The sequence below is a fragment of the Narcine bancroftii genome, chromosome 3, assembly GCF_036971445.1.
Source record: "Narcine bancroftii isolate sNarBan1 chromosome 3, sNarBan1.hap1, whole genome shotgun sequence".
In the NCBI taxonomy this organism is placed as follows: Eukaryota; Metazoa; Chordata; class Chondrichthyes; order Torpediniformes; family Narcinidae; genus Narcine; species Narcine bancroftii.
This window is the reverse complement of record NC_091471.1, coordinates 114,249,544-114,265,319: the sequence shown is the minus strand read 5'-3', so window position 1 is coordinate 114,265,319 and position 15,776 is coordinate 114,249,544. Positions and strand designations below refer to the sequence as shown.

Genomic DNA, 15,776 nt, shown 5'->3' with positions numbered 1-15,776 from the left:
AGCTACAATTATGTTCTCCTGTAGTTCAAAGTACCTTAGATTGTACAATTTGCCAACAAGATTCAACTGTACCTCTATTTATGGCCAAATTAAGAAAAATTAGGAATCAGAATCTGAATTTATTGTCATGAACATGTGCCATGAAATTCAATGTTTTGTGGCAGCCTTATTGTGAATTACAGGTGCAAAGATTGCTATAAATTACATATCCATAAATACACTATTTAAAAAATAAATAAATAAGTGCAGAAGAGAAAGAAGTGAGGTAGTGTCTGTGGTTCATTGCCCATTTAGCAACCTGATGGGGGAGGAAATAAGCGTTTTTGTACTATTGACTAATTGCTAGAGAATAGAGTACAATCCTAAAAAGCTTTACATAAACATTATAAACATGAAGTCTTGTATGTACAAAAGGAAATTGGACAAAGAAAAACAGCAAGCAGAAAGAAACAATACAGTTACTCCCCGACTTACGACCTACTCAATTTGCATCTATCTGCACATATGATTGAATTTTTTTTAAAAATAAAATTTACACGGTTTATGTTGTATTTGAAAAACTATAACAGGGATACAGGTCATGTAAGAGCCAAAATGTGCATACTTACCTTGCTATTTGGCATCCCAGGGACCATAGGCTGAGTGAAGCCATCTTGATTCCTGTGCACATGCAATGATCTTCGTTTGGCGCATGCACAGTGGGTTCGCATATTGGAATTCGGTTGGCGCATGCGGGAGAGTTAAGGATGCAAATTAAATATTGTTAGGGTGTTCAACTCTCCCGCTTGCGCCAACTGAGCTCCGATATGTGAACACACCATGAATGCACCAAACAAATTTCAATACGCGATCCCACCGCACATGTGCCAACTGAAGACTATGTGCACAGGAATCAAGATGGCCACGCCCACTGAATAACAAGGTAAGTAAAGACATTTTGGCTCTTACATGCCCTGTATCCCTGTTATAGTTTGTCAAATACAACAATGAAATCTACGATTAAAAAAGGATTTCATTAAAGAGTTTTCTTAAGACCAGTACTCCACATGCCCGGGCAAAATTCTGACTTGTGCCCATTCCGAGAAACGACCGATCTTTTGATCCCAATTATGGTCGTAAGTCGGGGACTACCTGTACACAATTAATTTGTACTCCATCTGGCCTGCTTTGTAGTCTTTTCCAGTGGCCAACTTAGTTCAAGATCTGGCTTCTGCAGTTGTCCCATGAAGGAGTGTGGGTATGGGCAACAATTAGGCTGCCATTTGCAAATCCAGAGTTTGTAAGTATGCATCCCAACACTATTGGGTTTTTTTTTCTCTGGTCTTTTGTTTAGTATGTGACTTCCACATGGCAGTGTGTGAACACTAAAGTCAGAGACAAGTCAAATTGTGAAGGGGAATGTTGCTGGCAGTTTTCCCACAGGCCAGTCTGCAGAGATCTCTTGGCTGGCTTCAAACCAGTACTATGAGACTCAAGGTTAGACTTATCTAATAGTCTGGCTGGTGCTTCTCTGCTTCTACACTGTTTTAAGAAACAGCAAAAATTCACCAGTGATCGAAACACTCCAGTTTCCATCCAAACAGAATCAGAAATTATAAGACCTCTCTACGAACCCAGATATCACACAAATATGAAAAGAATGGCAACAGTGCCAGAGATGCTGTGAAGGCAGAGCTGCTGCTGAAGTGGATGCAGGGAGAGCGGACAGCAGAGACACAGGGCTACCCCACTGGGTCCAACTGACCAGTTTTACTGCCAGTGGCTCAGTACAGACTATAAATGGCATGTTAAAGGAGCAAAATGTGTATTATTTAAAATCCTGTGACCGCAGGGTCTGGGCCCAAGATGCTGCCACCTGTGTTCAGCAGTGGCCACAGGGATTGCAAACGCCAGGGGAGCAGCAGACTGGCACAGGGCACCAGTAACGGAGAGTACACCCTTTGTTGAGGAGGAGAAGCAGAGGAGATGACCAAAGTTCGAAATGTACTGGGTGTGTAGGTTAATTGAGTGTAAATTCGGCGGCACAGACTCGTGGGCCAAAATGTCCAGTTACAGCGCTGTTTGTCTAAATTTACATTTAAAACAAAAAAGGATGGCGACCACTTTAGCAGACCAGTGATGGACACTGCAAGCTGATGGACACACACAGGCAGAGAACTGTTGCCAAATTGAGGGCGAGGAACCTACGCAGGCTGTACGCTGCTGGTGATTTGAGGCCAAACGGCTCACACCAGGCTACAGCAGACTGGCTCATGAGAACTTGGTATCAGAACCAGGATTAGAGAGAATGCTAGGGCAAGAAGGGTTCCCGAAGGATCCTGAGCACTGAAGGCTTCCCCATTATGACAGACGTTTGGATCTGGGCTCCGGTTGCCGATGGTTTGAACTGATCCGGTCTTGCATGGCTGCAGAGGCTGCAGGAGTGTTGGAGGTGAATCCACAGTCATTCAATAACTCCAAGGAGTCTCGCTTTTGCTTCTCTTTTTCTGACTATAAGAGGTGCCAGGCAGTGCTAATGGCAGACCTTTGTTTGCCTTAGGGCAGACTACAGGCAATTTCATATATTACATTTCAGTTTAATTACCTACGGCTCCTAGAACGCTTCCACCAGCGTTGTCTCCGCTCCATCCTCAACATCCATTGGAGCGCTCACACCCCTAACGTCGAGGTACTCGAGATGGCAGAGGTCGACAGCATCGAGTCCACGCTGCTGAAGATCCAGCTGCGCTGGATGGGTCACGTCTCCAGAATGGAGGACCATCGCCTTCCCAAGATCGTATTATATGGCGAGCTCTCCACTGGCCACCGTGACAGAGGTGCACCAAAGAAAAGGTACAAGGACTGCCTAAAGAAATCTCTTGGTGCCTGCCACATTGACCACCGCCAGTGGGCTGATAACGCCTCAAACCGTGCATCTTGGCGCCTCACAGTTTGGCGGGCAGCAGCCTCCTTTGAAGAAGACCGCAGAGCCCACCTCACTGACAAAAGGCAAAGGAGGAAAAACCCAACACCCAACCCCAACCAACCAATTTTCCCTTGCAACCGCTGCAATCGTGTCTGCCTGTCCCGCATCGGACTGGTCAGCCACAAACGAGCCTGCAGCTGACGTGGACTTTTTTACCCCCTCCATAAATCTTCGTCCGCGAAGCCAAGCCAAAGAAGAACATGACAATAAATAGAACCTGATCTGTGGAATTCAAAATGCCATTTGATCAAGTTATTGAAAACTAGTAACGTTAATATTAGCCCATCTTAACACATTGTGCTAGTATCAAACTTCATTCTGAATTACTATGACTGCAGCAAGTACTTTAAATTGTTTTTTTTGTAACTTAGTTAAATGGCCACTGGAGGGCACCAAAGCTTTTAATTTACAAACAAGCATTTTGTTCAATATTGCCATATACATAAGTACAATGTACAGATGCACCAATTTTTTAAAATTTAAATTTACTTGCAAGGTGGAAGCCACTTCTGGCCTTTGAATCCCGTGACATTCAATTACACCCAATTAACCTACAATTAGGATTAGGATTTGGCTTCTTGGATCATTGGGATCTCTTTTGGGGAAGGCATGATCTTTACAAGGACGGGTTGCACCTAAATCCAAAAGGTGTCAACATTTTGGCAAGTATGTTTGGTACAGCAGTGGGGCAAGGTTTGAACTAATTTGGCAGGGGAATGGGAACCTGAGTGATAGGGAAAAGGGTAGGGAAGATAAAGAAATGGCCAGGAAAAGTAAAATAGGAAAAGTAATGTTGGGAGGAGAAAGTAAAAAAAATCAGATGGTGCAGTGAGTTTTCGGGTCAATGATAGTGTTAAGAAAATTACAAAGAAAAAGAGTGGGCAGAAAAATCAAAAGAAAAGGTTACAGAAGTCACTAGATATTAAAAGGACAAAGAGCATAAGGGCACTTTATCTGAATGCCCGCAGTATTAGAAATAAGATTAGTGAACTTGAGGTGCAAATCGGTACCCATGCCTATGATTTGGTAGCCATCACGGAAACATGGCTACAAGGTGACCCTAAATGGGAATTAAACTTTCAAGGGTATCAGGTGGTGCAAAGAGATAGACAGGATGGTAAGGGAGGTGGAGTTGCACTCTTAATCAAAGATGAGCTCCAGGCAGTAGTGAGGAATGATATAAGATCTAAAGAGCATAATGTTGAGTCCATTTGGGTAGAGATAAAGAATAACAAAGGGAAAAAAATTATTGGTGGGTGTTATCTATCGCCCACCAAATAGCAATAGTTTAGTGGCACAGGAAATAAATAGAGAAAAGTGAGGCATGTAATAATGAAACGACAGTACTCATGGGGGACTTTAACTTCCACATAGATTGGGAAAATCAAGTTGGTCATGGGAGTCTGGAAGAGGACTTCATAGAATGCATCTGCGATAGCTTTCTTGAGCAGCATGTTAAGGAGCCAACAAGAGAAAATGCTCTCCTGGATCTAGTGTTGTGCAATGAGATAGGTAGAGTAAATGATGTAATAGTCAGAGACCATCTGGGAAATAGCGATCATAGTATGATTGAATTTCTAATTCAGATGGAAGGGGAAATAGTTAGAGCTAAAACTAATATATTATGCTTAAACAGGGGTGACTACCATAGGATGAGGGAGGAATTGGGCAGAGTGGACTGGGAGCACAGGCTAACTGATGAAACAGTTGAGGAACAGTGGAAGATTTTCAAAGAAATATTTTGTAATGCTCAACAAAAATATATTTCGATCAGGAAAAAGGGCAGCAAGGGAGGGAAAAATCAACCGTGGTTAACAAAGGAAATAAAGGAGAGTATAAAATTGAAGGCACAGGTGTACAAAGCTGCAAAGAGCAGTGGGAAACTGGAAGATTGGGATAACTTTAAGAGACAACAAGGGGGTTACAAAGTGGGTAATAAGAAATGGGAAAAAAGATTATGAAAGTAAATTGGCACAAAATATAAAAACAGAAAGCAAAAAATTTTATAAATATATAAAACGGAAGAGGGTGGCCAGAGTTTACATAGGACCCTTGGAGGATGAGAAAGGAAAACTGGTAGCAAAAAAATGAGGAAATGGCCGAGGCACTGAACAAATATTTTGTGTCAGTCTTCGCAGTGGAAGATACGTCGAGCATGTGCGGAGTTAAGGATGTGAATGTTGGGGAAGGCCTTGATAAAATAGTTGTTATAAAGGAAGTAGCGATGGAGAAACTAATGGGACTAAATAAAGCCAGACAAATCACCCGGTCCTGATGATATGCATCCAAGGGTTCTGAAGGAAATGGCAGAAGTTATAGTTGATGCATTGGTGGTCATATACCAAATTTCCATAGATTCTGGGCAGGACCCGGCAGACTGGAAGACAGCAAATGTTGTGCCACTTTTTAAAGAGATGTAGGGAGAAGACTGGAAATTTTCGGCCAATTAGCTTGAAGTCTGTAGTTGGAAAAACGCTTGAAGCCGTCATTAAAGATGAAATAGTGAAACTTTTGGAACGTAAGGGCTCAATCAGGCAGACCCAGCATGGTTTTAGTGGGAAGATCTTGTTTGACAAACTTGTTAGGATTCTTTGAGGATATAATGAGTGCGGTGGATAGAGGGGAACAGGTTGATGTTGTATATTTGGATTTCCAGAAAGCGTTTGATAAGGTGCTGCACAAGAGATTTATCAGTAAGTTACAGGAAAGTGGAGTCCGGGGAAGTCTATTGGCCTGGATTGAAAATTGGTTGTCTGACAGGAGGCAGAGAGTCAGGATAAATGAGAGTTTTTCAGGTTGGCAGAGAGTGGTAAGTGGGGTGCTGCAGGGGTCGGTGCTAGGCCCACAACTGTTCATCATTTACATTGATGACTTGGAGGAGGGGACAAAATGTGATGTAGCCAAGTTTGCGGATGACACCAAATTGAGTGGAAGAGCAAATTGTAATGAGGATGTGGAGAGTCTGCAGAGGGATATAGTTAAGCTGGATGAGTGGGCAAAGGTCTGGCAGATGGAGTACAATGTTAGTAAGTGTGAGGTTATCCACTTTGGCAAGAAAAATAAAAGAGCTGAATATTATTTAAAGGGTGAAAAACATGCTGTTGTGCCTAGGGACTTGGGAGTGCTTGTGCATGAATCGCAAAATGTTAGGTTGCAGGTGCAGCAGGTTATTAAGAAGGCAAATGGAATGTTGGCCTTCATCGCTAGAGGAATTGAATTCAGGAGTAGGGAGGTAATGTTGCAACTGTATAAGGTACTGGTGAGACCGCACCTGGAGTACTGTGTCCAGTTCTGGTCTCCATATTTGAGGAAGGATATACTGGCTTTGGAGACAGTCCAGAGGAGGTTTACTAGGTTGATCCCTGGGATGAAGGGGTTGACTTATGATGAAAGATTAAATCATCTAGGATTGTATTCGCTCGAGTTCAGAAGAATGAGAGGAGATCTTATAGAAACATATAGAATTATGAAGGGTATGGATAGGATAGATGTAGGAAGGTTTTTTGAGCTGGTCGGGGAAATTAAAACGAGAGGACACAGTCTCAAGATTCGGGGGAGTAGATTTAGGACAGAGATGAGGAAAAATAGTTTTTTTCCCAGATAGTAGTGAATGTTTGGAATTCTCTATCCAGGGAAGTGGTTGAGTCTGCTTCATTAAACATATTTAAAATTCGGTTAGATAAATTTTTACATGATAGAGGAATTAGGGGATATGGGGAGAAGGCAGGTAGGTGGAGTTAGGTCATAAATTAGATCAGCCATGATCTTATTGAATGGCGGAGCAGGCTCAATGGGCCATTTTTGGCCTACTCCTGTTCCAACTTCCTATGTTCCTAACCTTAGAACACTGCAGCACATAAAACAGGCCATTCAGCCCTTCTAGTCTTTTCCAAAACATCATTCCGCTAGTCCCACTGACTTACACCCATTCCATAACCCTCCAAACCTCTCCAATCCTTGTATCTATCAAATTTATTCTTAAAACTTAAGAGTGAGCCCACATTTACCATGTCAGATGGCAGGTCATTCCAAACCCCCACCGCTCTCAAGTGAAGTTCCCCATAAATCTTTTCTCTTTCATGCCAAAACCATGTCCTCTGATATCTATCTCCCCCAACCCAAGTGGAAAGAGCCTCTTTGCATTAACTCTGTCTATATCTCTCATAAACCTCTATCAAATCTCTCCTCATTCTTCTATGCTCCAAGATATAAAGTCCTAACCTGTTTAATCTTTCCCTGTACGTCAACTCCTGAAGACCCGGCAACATCCTAGTAAATCTTCTCTAAACTATTTCAATCTTAATGATATCCTTCCTGAAGTTTGGCAACCAGACCATAGAACTTACAACACAGAAAAACAGGCCATTCGACCTTTCTGGTCTATGCCAACCAATAAAACTAGCTAGTCCCACTGACCTACTCTCATTCCATAACCCTCCAGACCACTCTTAGTCATGTATTTATCCAATTTATTTATAAAACTCAAGACTGAATCTGCATTCACTACATCAGATGGTAGCTCATTCCACACCCTTTGAGTGAAAAACCTTCCCCAATGTTCCCCTTGTACCTCTCCCCTTTCAGCCTAAAGCTATGACCTCTCGTATTTATCTCCCCCAATCTAAGTGGAAACATTCTACTCACATCTACTCTGTCTATACCCCTCATAATCTTATAAACCTCTATCAAGTCTCCACTCATTCTTTTTCATTCCAAGGAGTATACTCCTGAGCTGTTTAATCTAATTCAACTCCTGAAGACCTGGCAACATCTAAGTAAATCTTCTCTGCACTCTTTCAATCTTATTGATATCTTTCCTGCTGCTGGGTGACCACAACTGCACACAATATTCTCAGTGTTGCCTCACCAATGACTTGAATAACTTCAACATAAGATCCCAACCTTTATATTCATGATTTATAAAGGCTAGGATGCCAAAAGCTTTCTTTACAACCCTGTCCACATGTGACACCACCTTTGGGGAACAATGTATATGTATATCTAGATTTCTTAGCTCCTCCGCACACCACAATGGCCTACCATTTACTGTGTATATCTTACCCTGATTCGCTCTTCCAAAGTGCAACACCTCACACTTATTTGCATTAAATTTCATTAGCCATTCACTGGCCCAATTTCCCAGTTGGTCCAAATCCCTCTGCAAGCTTTGACAATCTTTCTCACAGTCCACTATGCCGCCCATCTTTGTGTCATCAGCAAACTTGCTGATCCAATTCACCACATTATCGTCTCGGACATTTATATAGATAACAGACAATAATGGTCCCAACACAGATCCCTGAGGCACACCACTCGACGCAGACCTCTAGTCTGAGAAGCAACTATCCACCACCATTCTTTGTTTCCTTCCATCAAGCCAATTTTGAATCTAGTTTTCTACCTCTTTATGCATACCTAGTATCCAAACCTTCTGAACCAACCTCTCATGTGGAATCTTGTCAAAGGCCGTGTTTCACATACATGCTTTCAATGGTCGAGAGGTCAGAATCAAGATTCCTTGTTATGTAATAATACAGAAAATGTAGTATTACACAAAATTTTCTTTTGCCTGCCATAAGATAGACAGAGAATCACCATTAATATTGCCCTGAAGAAGAAAAGCAAAAGAGAGTCAAAGGCCGTGCTTCACATAGATGCTTTCAATGGACGAGAGGTCAGAATCAAGATTCCTTGTTATGTAATAATACAGAAAATGTAGTATTACACAAAATTTTCTTTTGCCTGCCATAAGATAGACAGAGAATCACCATTAATATTGCCCTGAAGAAGAAAAGCAAAAGAGAGTCAAAGGCCGTGCTTCACATAGATGCTTTCAATGGACGAGAGGTCAGAATCAAGATTCCTTGTTATGTAATAATACAGAAAATGTAGTATTACACAAAATTTTCTTTTGCCTGCCATAAAACAGAGAGAGAATCACCATTAATATTGCCCTGAAGAAGAAAAGCAAAAGAGAGTCCCTTCAGAGACAGTGAATTTGCCTCCAGTAATTTGACTGGTCTTGCCTTTTTCCCTCACCTCATGCACCCCAAGGCACTCAAGGCTTCAAAGCAGATGACAAAATCCAACCAACAGTAAATTTTCCACAGAATACCTGTGGAAGTTTGATGGAGAATTTAACAACATACCAAATCTCCTCAGACTTCTTTGAAAGTAGAAGCACTCAGCTGCCTTTTTCAGTTACCGGTATCTCAATGAGCTGGCTCCAGGAGCAGTCCTGAAACCAGATAATCAGTTTGTGGAATAAAATTTGCATTGTTGAGGCTGCTAATTTGGAAATGCTGAACCTCATAAAACATACTCCATTCAGAACAGGAGTAACTTCTGGATGGATCACTGAGTGCCACCATGATCCTATGGTGGCACTCCAGTGACACAGATTTGATCTTGATCTCAGGTCTATGTGCATTGATTCTATCTACATGGATTTCATTGTGGTATTCCATTTTCCTCTCACATGCTTGGTCAAACTGAAAAATCCATTTTGAAAAAAAATCTTAAAAGGAATTAAGAAAATGGACAGACAAGAGAAATAAGGAAGGGGATTCCAGGAGCTTAAAGTTGAATGCCTGACCACTAAGTACTCTAAATATTACAATCTCAAAAAGAATAATGATCTCCTTGAGTCTTTAAAAACAGCTAAATGTATGGCCACTAATGATGTAACAGGTGGGTGGACTTATTGAAGGAATTGTGTATTTTCACTCATGTAGGATTGATGCAGATTATAGAGATGGAAAGGGACATTTTCAATAGGTTGCATAATTTTAGTATTTATTTACTCTTAATTTCATGCATCGTTTCCAAAGTGATTAAATTTAAGCTTTTTCAACCTCAGTGTGCCTTTATAGAGTATCACTGAAAAAGACAGAAAAATATCAGAATGTATTGTTAACTACAGTTTATATCCAGCACTTATGGGGATTGGTAGATGCCGGATAAGTTAATTTTCCAGTTGCTTGAGATTGTGTGATTGGCAAACTGACCACTGGGGGGCAGGCTGCAATTTTAAACTTCCGTATTTTTTACCTATTTACTTTCCTTGATTTTATTTCGCAAGTTGCTTAGGGCTGCTGGTTGCTTGAATTCCAGATAACAGGGATTTTACTGCATATAATGACTAAAAGTCAGCTTTCAATCAACTGCGATTGCTTCTGTCATTAGATATAGAAAATCTGTCGTTTGTTGAAAATTCTACATGGAGATCAGCATTAAAGAGGTTACAAGGTATTAGAAAATCAACAGCTATTGATAAAGCGCAGCCAATGGAAACTATCACCTCTAGAAACTAACAGTGAAATTCTCTCAGCGCAGATGGCCCTTAATCACAAGTCAACCTGGAAACAACATACAGTCATTGATTAGGTCTTCAAAATGGTACATATGAAACAGAGCAAATGAGACATGACCAGGAGGTATTCTGGGATGGTTGGCCAAATTGCTAAAAACAGAAGAACTGGCATAGTTAATAATTCAGACAATATCTTGGGAACCTCTTGGAAACTCCAAGTTTCAAAAAACGAATGAGATCAGACTATGAAAAAATAATGGATTATGGAACCATAAAGAGGTGCAGAATGTACTGAATGGATGAGAGCAGCCATGAAGCAGAATAGGTAGGAATATACCATAAGGTGGGGGCAATATTCATTTTAGAACTAACGTATCTGGAATGGATGCATACTGCAAGAAGGCCTCTCAGATTCAAAATTATGGAAATGCTATGAAAGATCCCAGAATAGCCATCCAGCCTTGTGTCACCAAAATTAATTGTGACCACAACTGATGGGCTAAAAATAAAAATGGTCATTTATTATGTCCTTTCTTAATGATGATCATTCATTTTAATTCCTGAAGAGACCTTAGCACTTGATCTTTCCTGCACATAAGCTCGCATTGAAATTGACTGAATAAAGGCTCAACTTCAGTCTTCTGAAGCCTCTCTAACCAATTAACTGATATTGGCACAGGAATAAGATTGCCTCTAAGCCATTTTGTTCCGCACAATTTAGGTAGTAGGCCAGGATGGAGGTGGTCAGCAGCATTCTTAAGACAGATCTAATTCTGAAAAGTCACTTGTCAAGAGATTTCTAATAACAAAAATTGATATCCAGATAATATTTCCTACAATATGCCACACAAAATCTTGTTTCCCACTGTCATGCAGCTCAAGAGAGTTTTAAAGCAGCAATCTCAAGACTGATGCTAACACAAACAGGACTCAAAATATAATTACTTCAGCAACAATAACAGTGATGGGGTCCAACTGAGGACTGAGCAAAGTTCATTTAAGGGCAATTTCTTCAGCAGGGACATCATATCTTGTGGAGATATAGGCCAACAGGATAATGCACGCCCAATTTTATGTTCTTCACCCATTCTTAAGCCAGAGAGCATTACTACTAGTCATCTTCACGATTAGAGAAGGAATAACATTTGCTTTTCCAGATAACAAACTGGCAAAATAAGAGTTTACCACCACACAAAGTATTTGAATGATAATTTCCTGACAACTCTAAAAATATAATTAAGTGACCCCCCTCACTTCAGAGATAATTGATATTTCATATTTTAATAAAGATTTAAAAGCAGTCTTACCTCTCTAACTTATTATCTAACATAGCTTGTAAAGCTTCAGTATTAGCTGCAAAGGAATAAAAAAAAGCATAAAAAGTTACACTTAGTCCCAAACTAAATAATGAAAATTTGAAATTCTAAACCAATGTACAATTAGTATTTGTTCAGGTTCGACAATGCATCTCAATCCAATTTATGGTGCAAATTCTTATTCTCAGGTTAGCTGTGAATTCATTTAACTAAGTTTTGAAAATTATGACCAAAAATTAATAATTAAAAGTAAGTAAGAGAGCACCATAAAAAAAACCGATGTGAAAACAAAAATAAATCATCTTTTTAAAAAAAATTTGTTGCTGGCTATATTTAATATACGATCAGTATAGTTAGAATACTTTCCAAATTCAAGTCAGTTATGGGATTTATACTGATCAGTAAAACATAAACTGCATTTTTCATTTCCATGAATATCTAAAAACTCAAAACATGAGCAACCAATTGCAAGTGATTTCAGGAGTAAATATACACAGACCTGACTAGAGTCTAATTTAGCAATTAATTAATTAGAATTGACACATTTTTCAGAAGATACAAAGGTGTATTGAGAAACAGAGACCTCATGAACAAGTCCAATACCTGAAAGTATTAGAGCAGGTGGATGAGGTAGTGGAGGCATATAAGATTCATTAACATAGAATGCAAGAACATTATCTTGTTCAATAATCATGTTTTCTGATCATTACAGTCCACCGCATCAATAACAGCTCTCACAGCAACTGACTTAATCATACTCAATCTACTTCAGAATTCTTCTTTAAAGCATGAACCTCCTCACTGACTCGCCCATTTTACAATGTCTGAAAAAACAATGAAAGCTCTGTATTTTAAATGTCACCATCCAAACAACATTGTCCAAGCAAACTTGTAATAGATGGACAGCCAGCAAAACAAGGATTTCCTGAACTAAATCAAATGGATTGGTTCTTTCATTTAAGTGAATTTGCATTTTTAAGTTTTCAAAAGTTTGAAATTTTCAATGAGATCCTGATGAAGTTTCCCAATAAGTCCCAAAGTGAATAAAAGACTGGAATTTAATGCCCAAGCAACAATGAAGACTTTTCATAAAGGTTCAAATTATTTCAAAACTTGAAATAACATTTATATTAATTCAAATAAAGGAATCAATGGTATCAAGATGCTTTGAATAACTAGTCATAAAATTAAAGAGCAACCCATCACTAAACAACATTAAGATAATGCCTGGAAACAATTAACTCACTAGCCACATCTCTGTGAACTGCCTTGGAGTATTTGTTTATAACACTATGTAATTAAAGCTATTATTGAACATTAATACACAAATCCAAAGCATAAAGTGGTCAGATACCTTAAAAATTAATAACTGTGGTAAAGCCACTACCCATACCTCCAAAAGATTCAAGATTCATAACCAAGGAGCCAGGGAGCAAAAGAACACACAGCATCCTGGCAGATTTTGTAATGAAAATCACAAAAGTTAAAGGTGACAAGAAAATAGAGTTCAAAACCAAGCAGAAAATCCCAAGGATAGTATATTTAGAGTGGTGGTCATGCTGCAGTTTACATGTGAGTAAACAGAAAAGTCGTGGATATCCAGACCAGTTCGAGAGCTGCAGGCAGGCAGTGTAGCAGCTTATAGTCAATTACATTTTCTGGCAGATTCTCCTTTGGATTTTGTTTATATAATGGTTCCATGAAATATGCATTAGGAGTCCAAAGTACATCGCTGCTATGGCTTCATTGGAAGGAGAGCAAAAGGACACTGAAAAAAACCATAATGGAAGGGACTGATACCAAGGATAAACAAACAGTTTTGTGTCTATAGACTCAATAGCACATTTCTTCCCTAATTTATTACACCTTCATATTGGTAACTTACCTGGATTTTTCATAATACAATGCACCATTTTCCCAACAGTATCAGCATTATGCTCGCTACCATCATGGAAATCTGAAATAAAATTCAACAAAATCAAAATCAATTGATCAGTCAGAAAATATACGGCAAATCCAACTAGAGTTCACTTCATTGTGGAGCAGATCTTCCACTCCTCTAACATTGCCGGTTGGCTCCCTGCCTGGCCCTAGGCACAATTCCAGCACATCATTGCAACATAATGCAGTATGTGACTTCCTTGTAACCAGCAGTTAATTAGACTGACAGAAAGGGGTTTTGACAGTCACGTCTCCAGAATGGAGGACCATCGCCTTCCCAAGATCGTGTTATATGGCGAGCTCTCCACTGGCCACCGTGACAGAGGTGCACCAAAGAAAAGGTACAAGGACTGCCTAAAGAAATCTCTTGGTGCCTGCCACATTGACCACCGCCAGTGGGCTGATATCGCCTCAAACCGTGCATCTTGGCGCCTCACAGTTTGGCGGGCAGCAACCTCCTTTGAAGAAGACCGCAGAGCCCACCTCACTGACAAAAGGCAAAGGAGGAAAAACCCAACACCCAACCCCAACCCACCAATTTTCCCCTGCAGCCGCTGCAACCGTGTCTGCCTGTCCCGCATCGGACTTGTCAGCCACAAACGAGCCTGCAGCTGACGTGGACTTTTACCCCCTCCATAAATCTTCGTCCGCGAAGCCAAACCAAAGAAGAAGAAGAAGTCTGTACCTCCAGTCTGACCAGTTATCAAAATTGTCAGCTACTAAATACCTGCAATTCTTCAGGGGAAAAACAAATCAATCACTGGGCAGGTTAAAAAAAAAGATTAAAATAAATAATACATAATTATTACTTCAAATCAAAAGCTTTGCTCATCTTTCTCCCATTCATTTTAAAGGGACTGCTGAACATGCATCGGGCAGATTCAACAAAGAATCCTCATATAGCATATGAGCAGATTCCCCACTGAAACCAATTCACATTTTCTGGCAGATGAGATTGTAACTGGGCTCTTCCCAGGGACAGACTGCAATGCAGTCTTCAGCTCAGTAGAGTCCGAGGGATGGGGCAGGTTCATCCCAGTGGAGAATTTCCTCCACTGATATCTGACAAAGATCTATCATGGTGGGAGATGTATCCTACTTATTCCACACCCTTAGCTACTATTTTCTCTGTTCACTCAAACCAAAATAATCCTGACATCCTGAATAAATTCCTTTCCAATCTAGCTGCAGAATTTCTCATCTACATTAATACATTGGTACTCAAATTTCTAAATGCAAAGTCAATTCTGTTTCTTTAACATTGATTTACATAAACCTTTCATGACCACATGGGAAATTCCAGAAGCCATTAATTCAACTTCAAATATTTGGACATTACGCCTGCTATTGCACAACTGTAGCCTCGGCAGAAAGGGACATTTTCTATACCACATTGAGATTCAAATCCACAGTTCCATTATTCAAGAAATACAATGACTGAAAGAACAGATTTTTTTTTAAAATAAGGCTTGATACAGAAATGTTATTTGTCCTTGAAATGAGATGTCATGTGACTTATTCTCTGAAAGCCCGATTTATTATTGCAGCACTTACCCATTTCTGCCTCAGGAACATTCTCCTCACACACTGATTCTCTGTCCGTTGTGCATCGATAGCCTTTTTTAGCTAAAATATGGCAAATTAATATTCCTAAAAGACCGATTAGAAAGAAAACAGGTACCAATACAAATGCAATGTTCTCTGGATGCCCAGTATTTGTCTTTGTTTGGTTTTGCTCTTCCTTGAAGGTTTGACCTCCTAAAGGATCAGAAAATGACCAGGACCCTGTGAAAACAAAGGGAGAGAAAAAAAACCCATAGAACATAGAATATTACAGCACAGTACAGGCACCTTAGTCCTCACTGTTGTGCTGACCCATATATTCTGACCAAAAAAATACTAAACCCTTCCTACCTCATAATCATCTAATTTTCTGTCATGTGCCTGTCTAAGAGTCTCTTAAATTCCACTACTGTTTCAGCCTCCACCACCACCACCCATGGCAAGGCATTCCTGGTACCCTCAACCATCTGTGTAAAAACCTTAACCCTGATGTCTCTCCTAAACATTCCTCCCTTCACTTTATACAGGTGCCCTCCTCCTGGAAAAAAGGCACTAGCTATATCTTAACTATGCCTCTCAGAATCTTGTCGACTTCTATTAAGTCAACTTTCATCCTTCTTTGATCCAAAGAGACAAGTCTTAGCTCTGCTAACCTTGCCTCATAAGACTTACAGCATTT

The 15,776-nt window shown here is 40.1% G+C and overlaps 1 protein-coding gene across 8 annotated transcripts in view; it reads right to left on the bottom strand.

Annotated features, from left to right (window-relative positions):
• LOC138757507 (RELT-like protein 1) overlaps positions 1-15,776 on the bottom strand; it is a 279,768-nt gene that overhangs the window by 105,809 nt on the left and 158,183 nt on the right. For all 8 annotated transcript variants that reach the window (XM_069924976.1, XM_069924978.1, XM_069924977.1 and 5 more), the window contains 3 exons: positions 15,089-15,319; positions 13,479-13,550; positions 11,585-11,630 (listed from right to left, as the gene is read on the bottom strand). In XM_069924976.1, the coding sequence (XP_069781077.1) occupies positions 11,585-11,630; positions 13,479-13,550; positions 15,089-15,319 (349 nt within the window). The remainder of the gene's footprint in view (positions 1-11,584; positions 11,631-13,478; positions 13,551-15,088; positions 15,320-15,776) is intronic.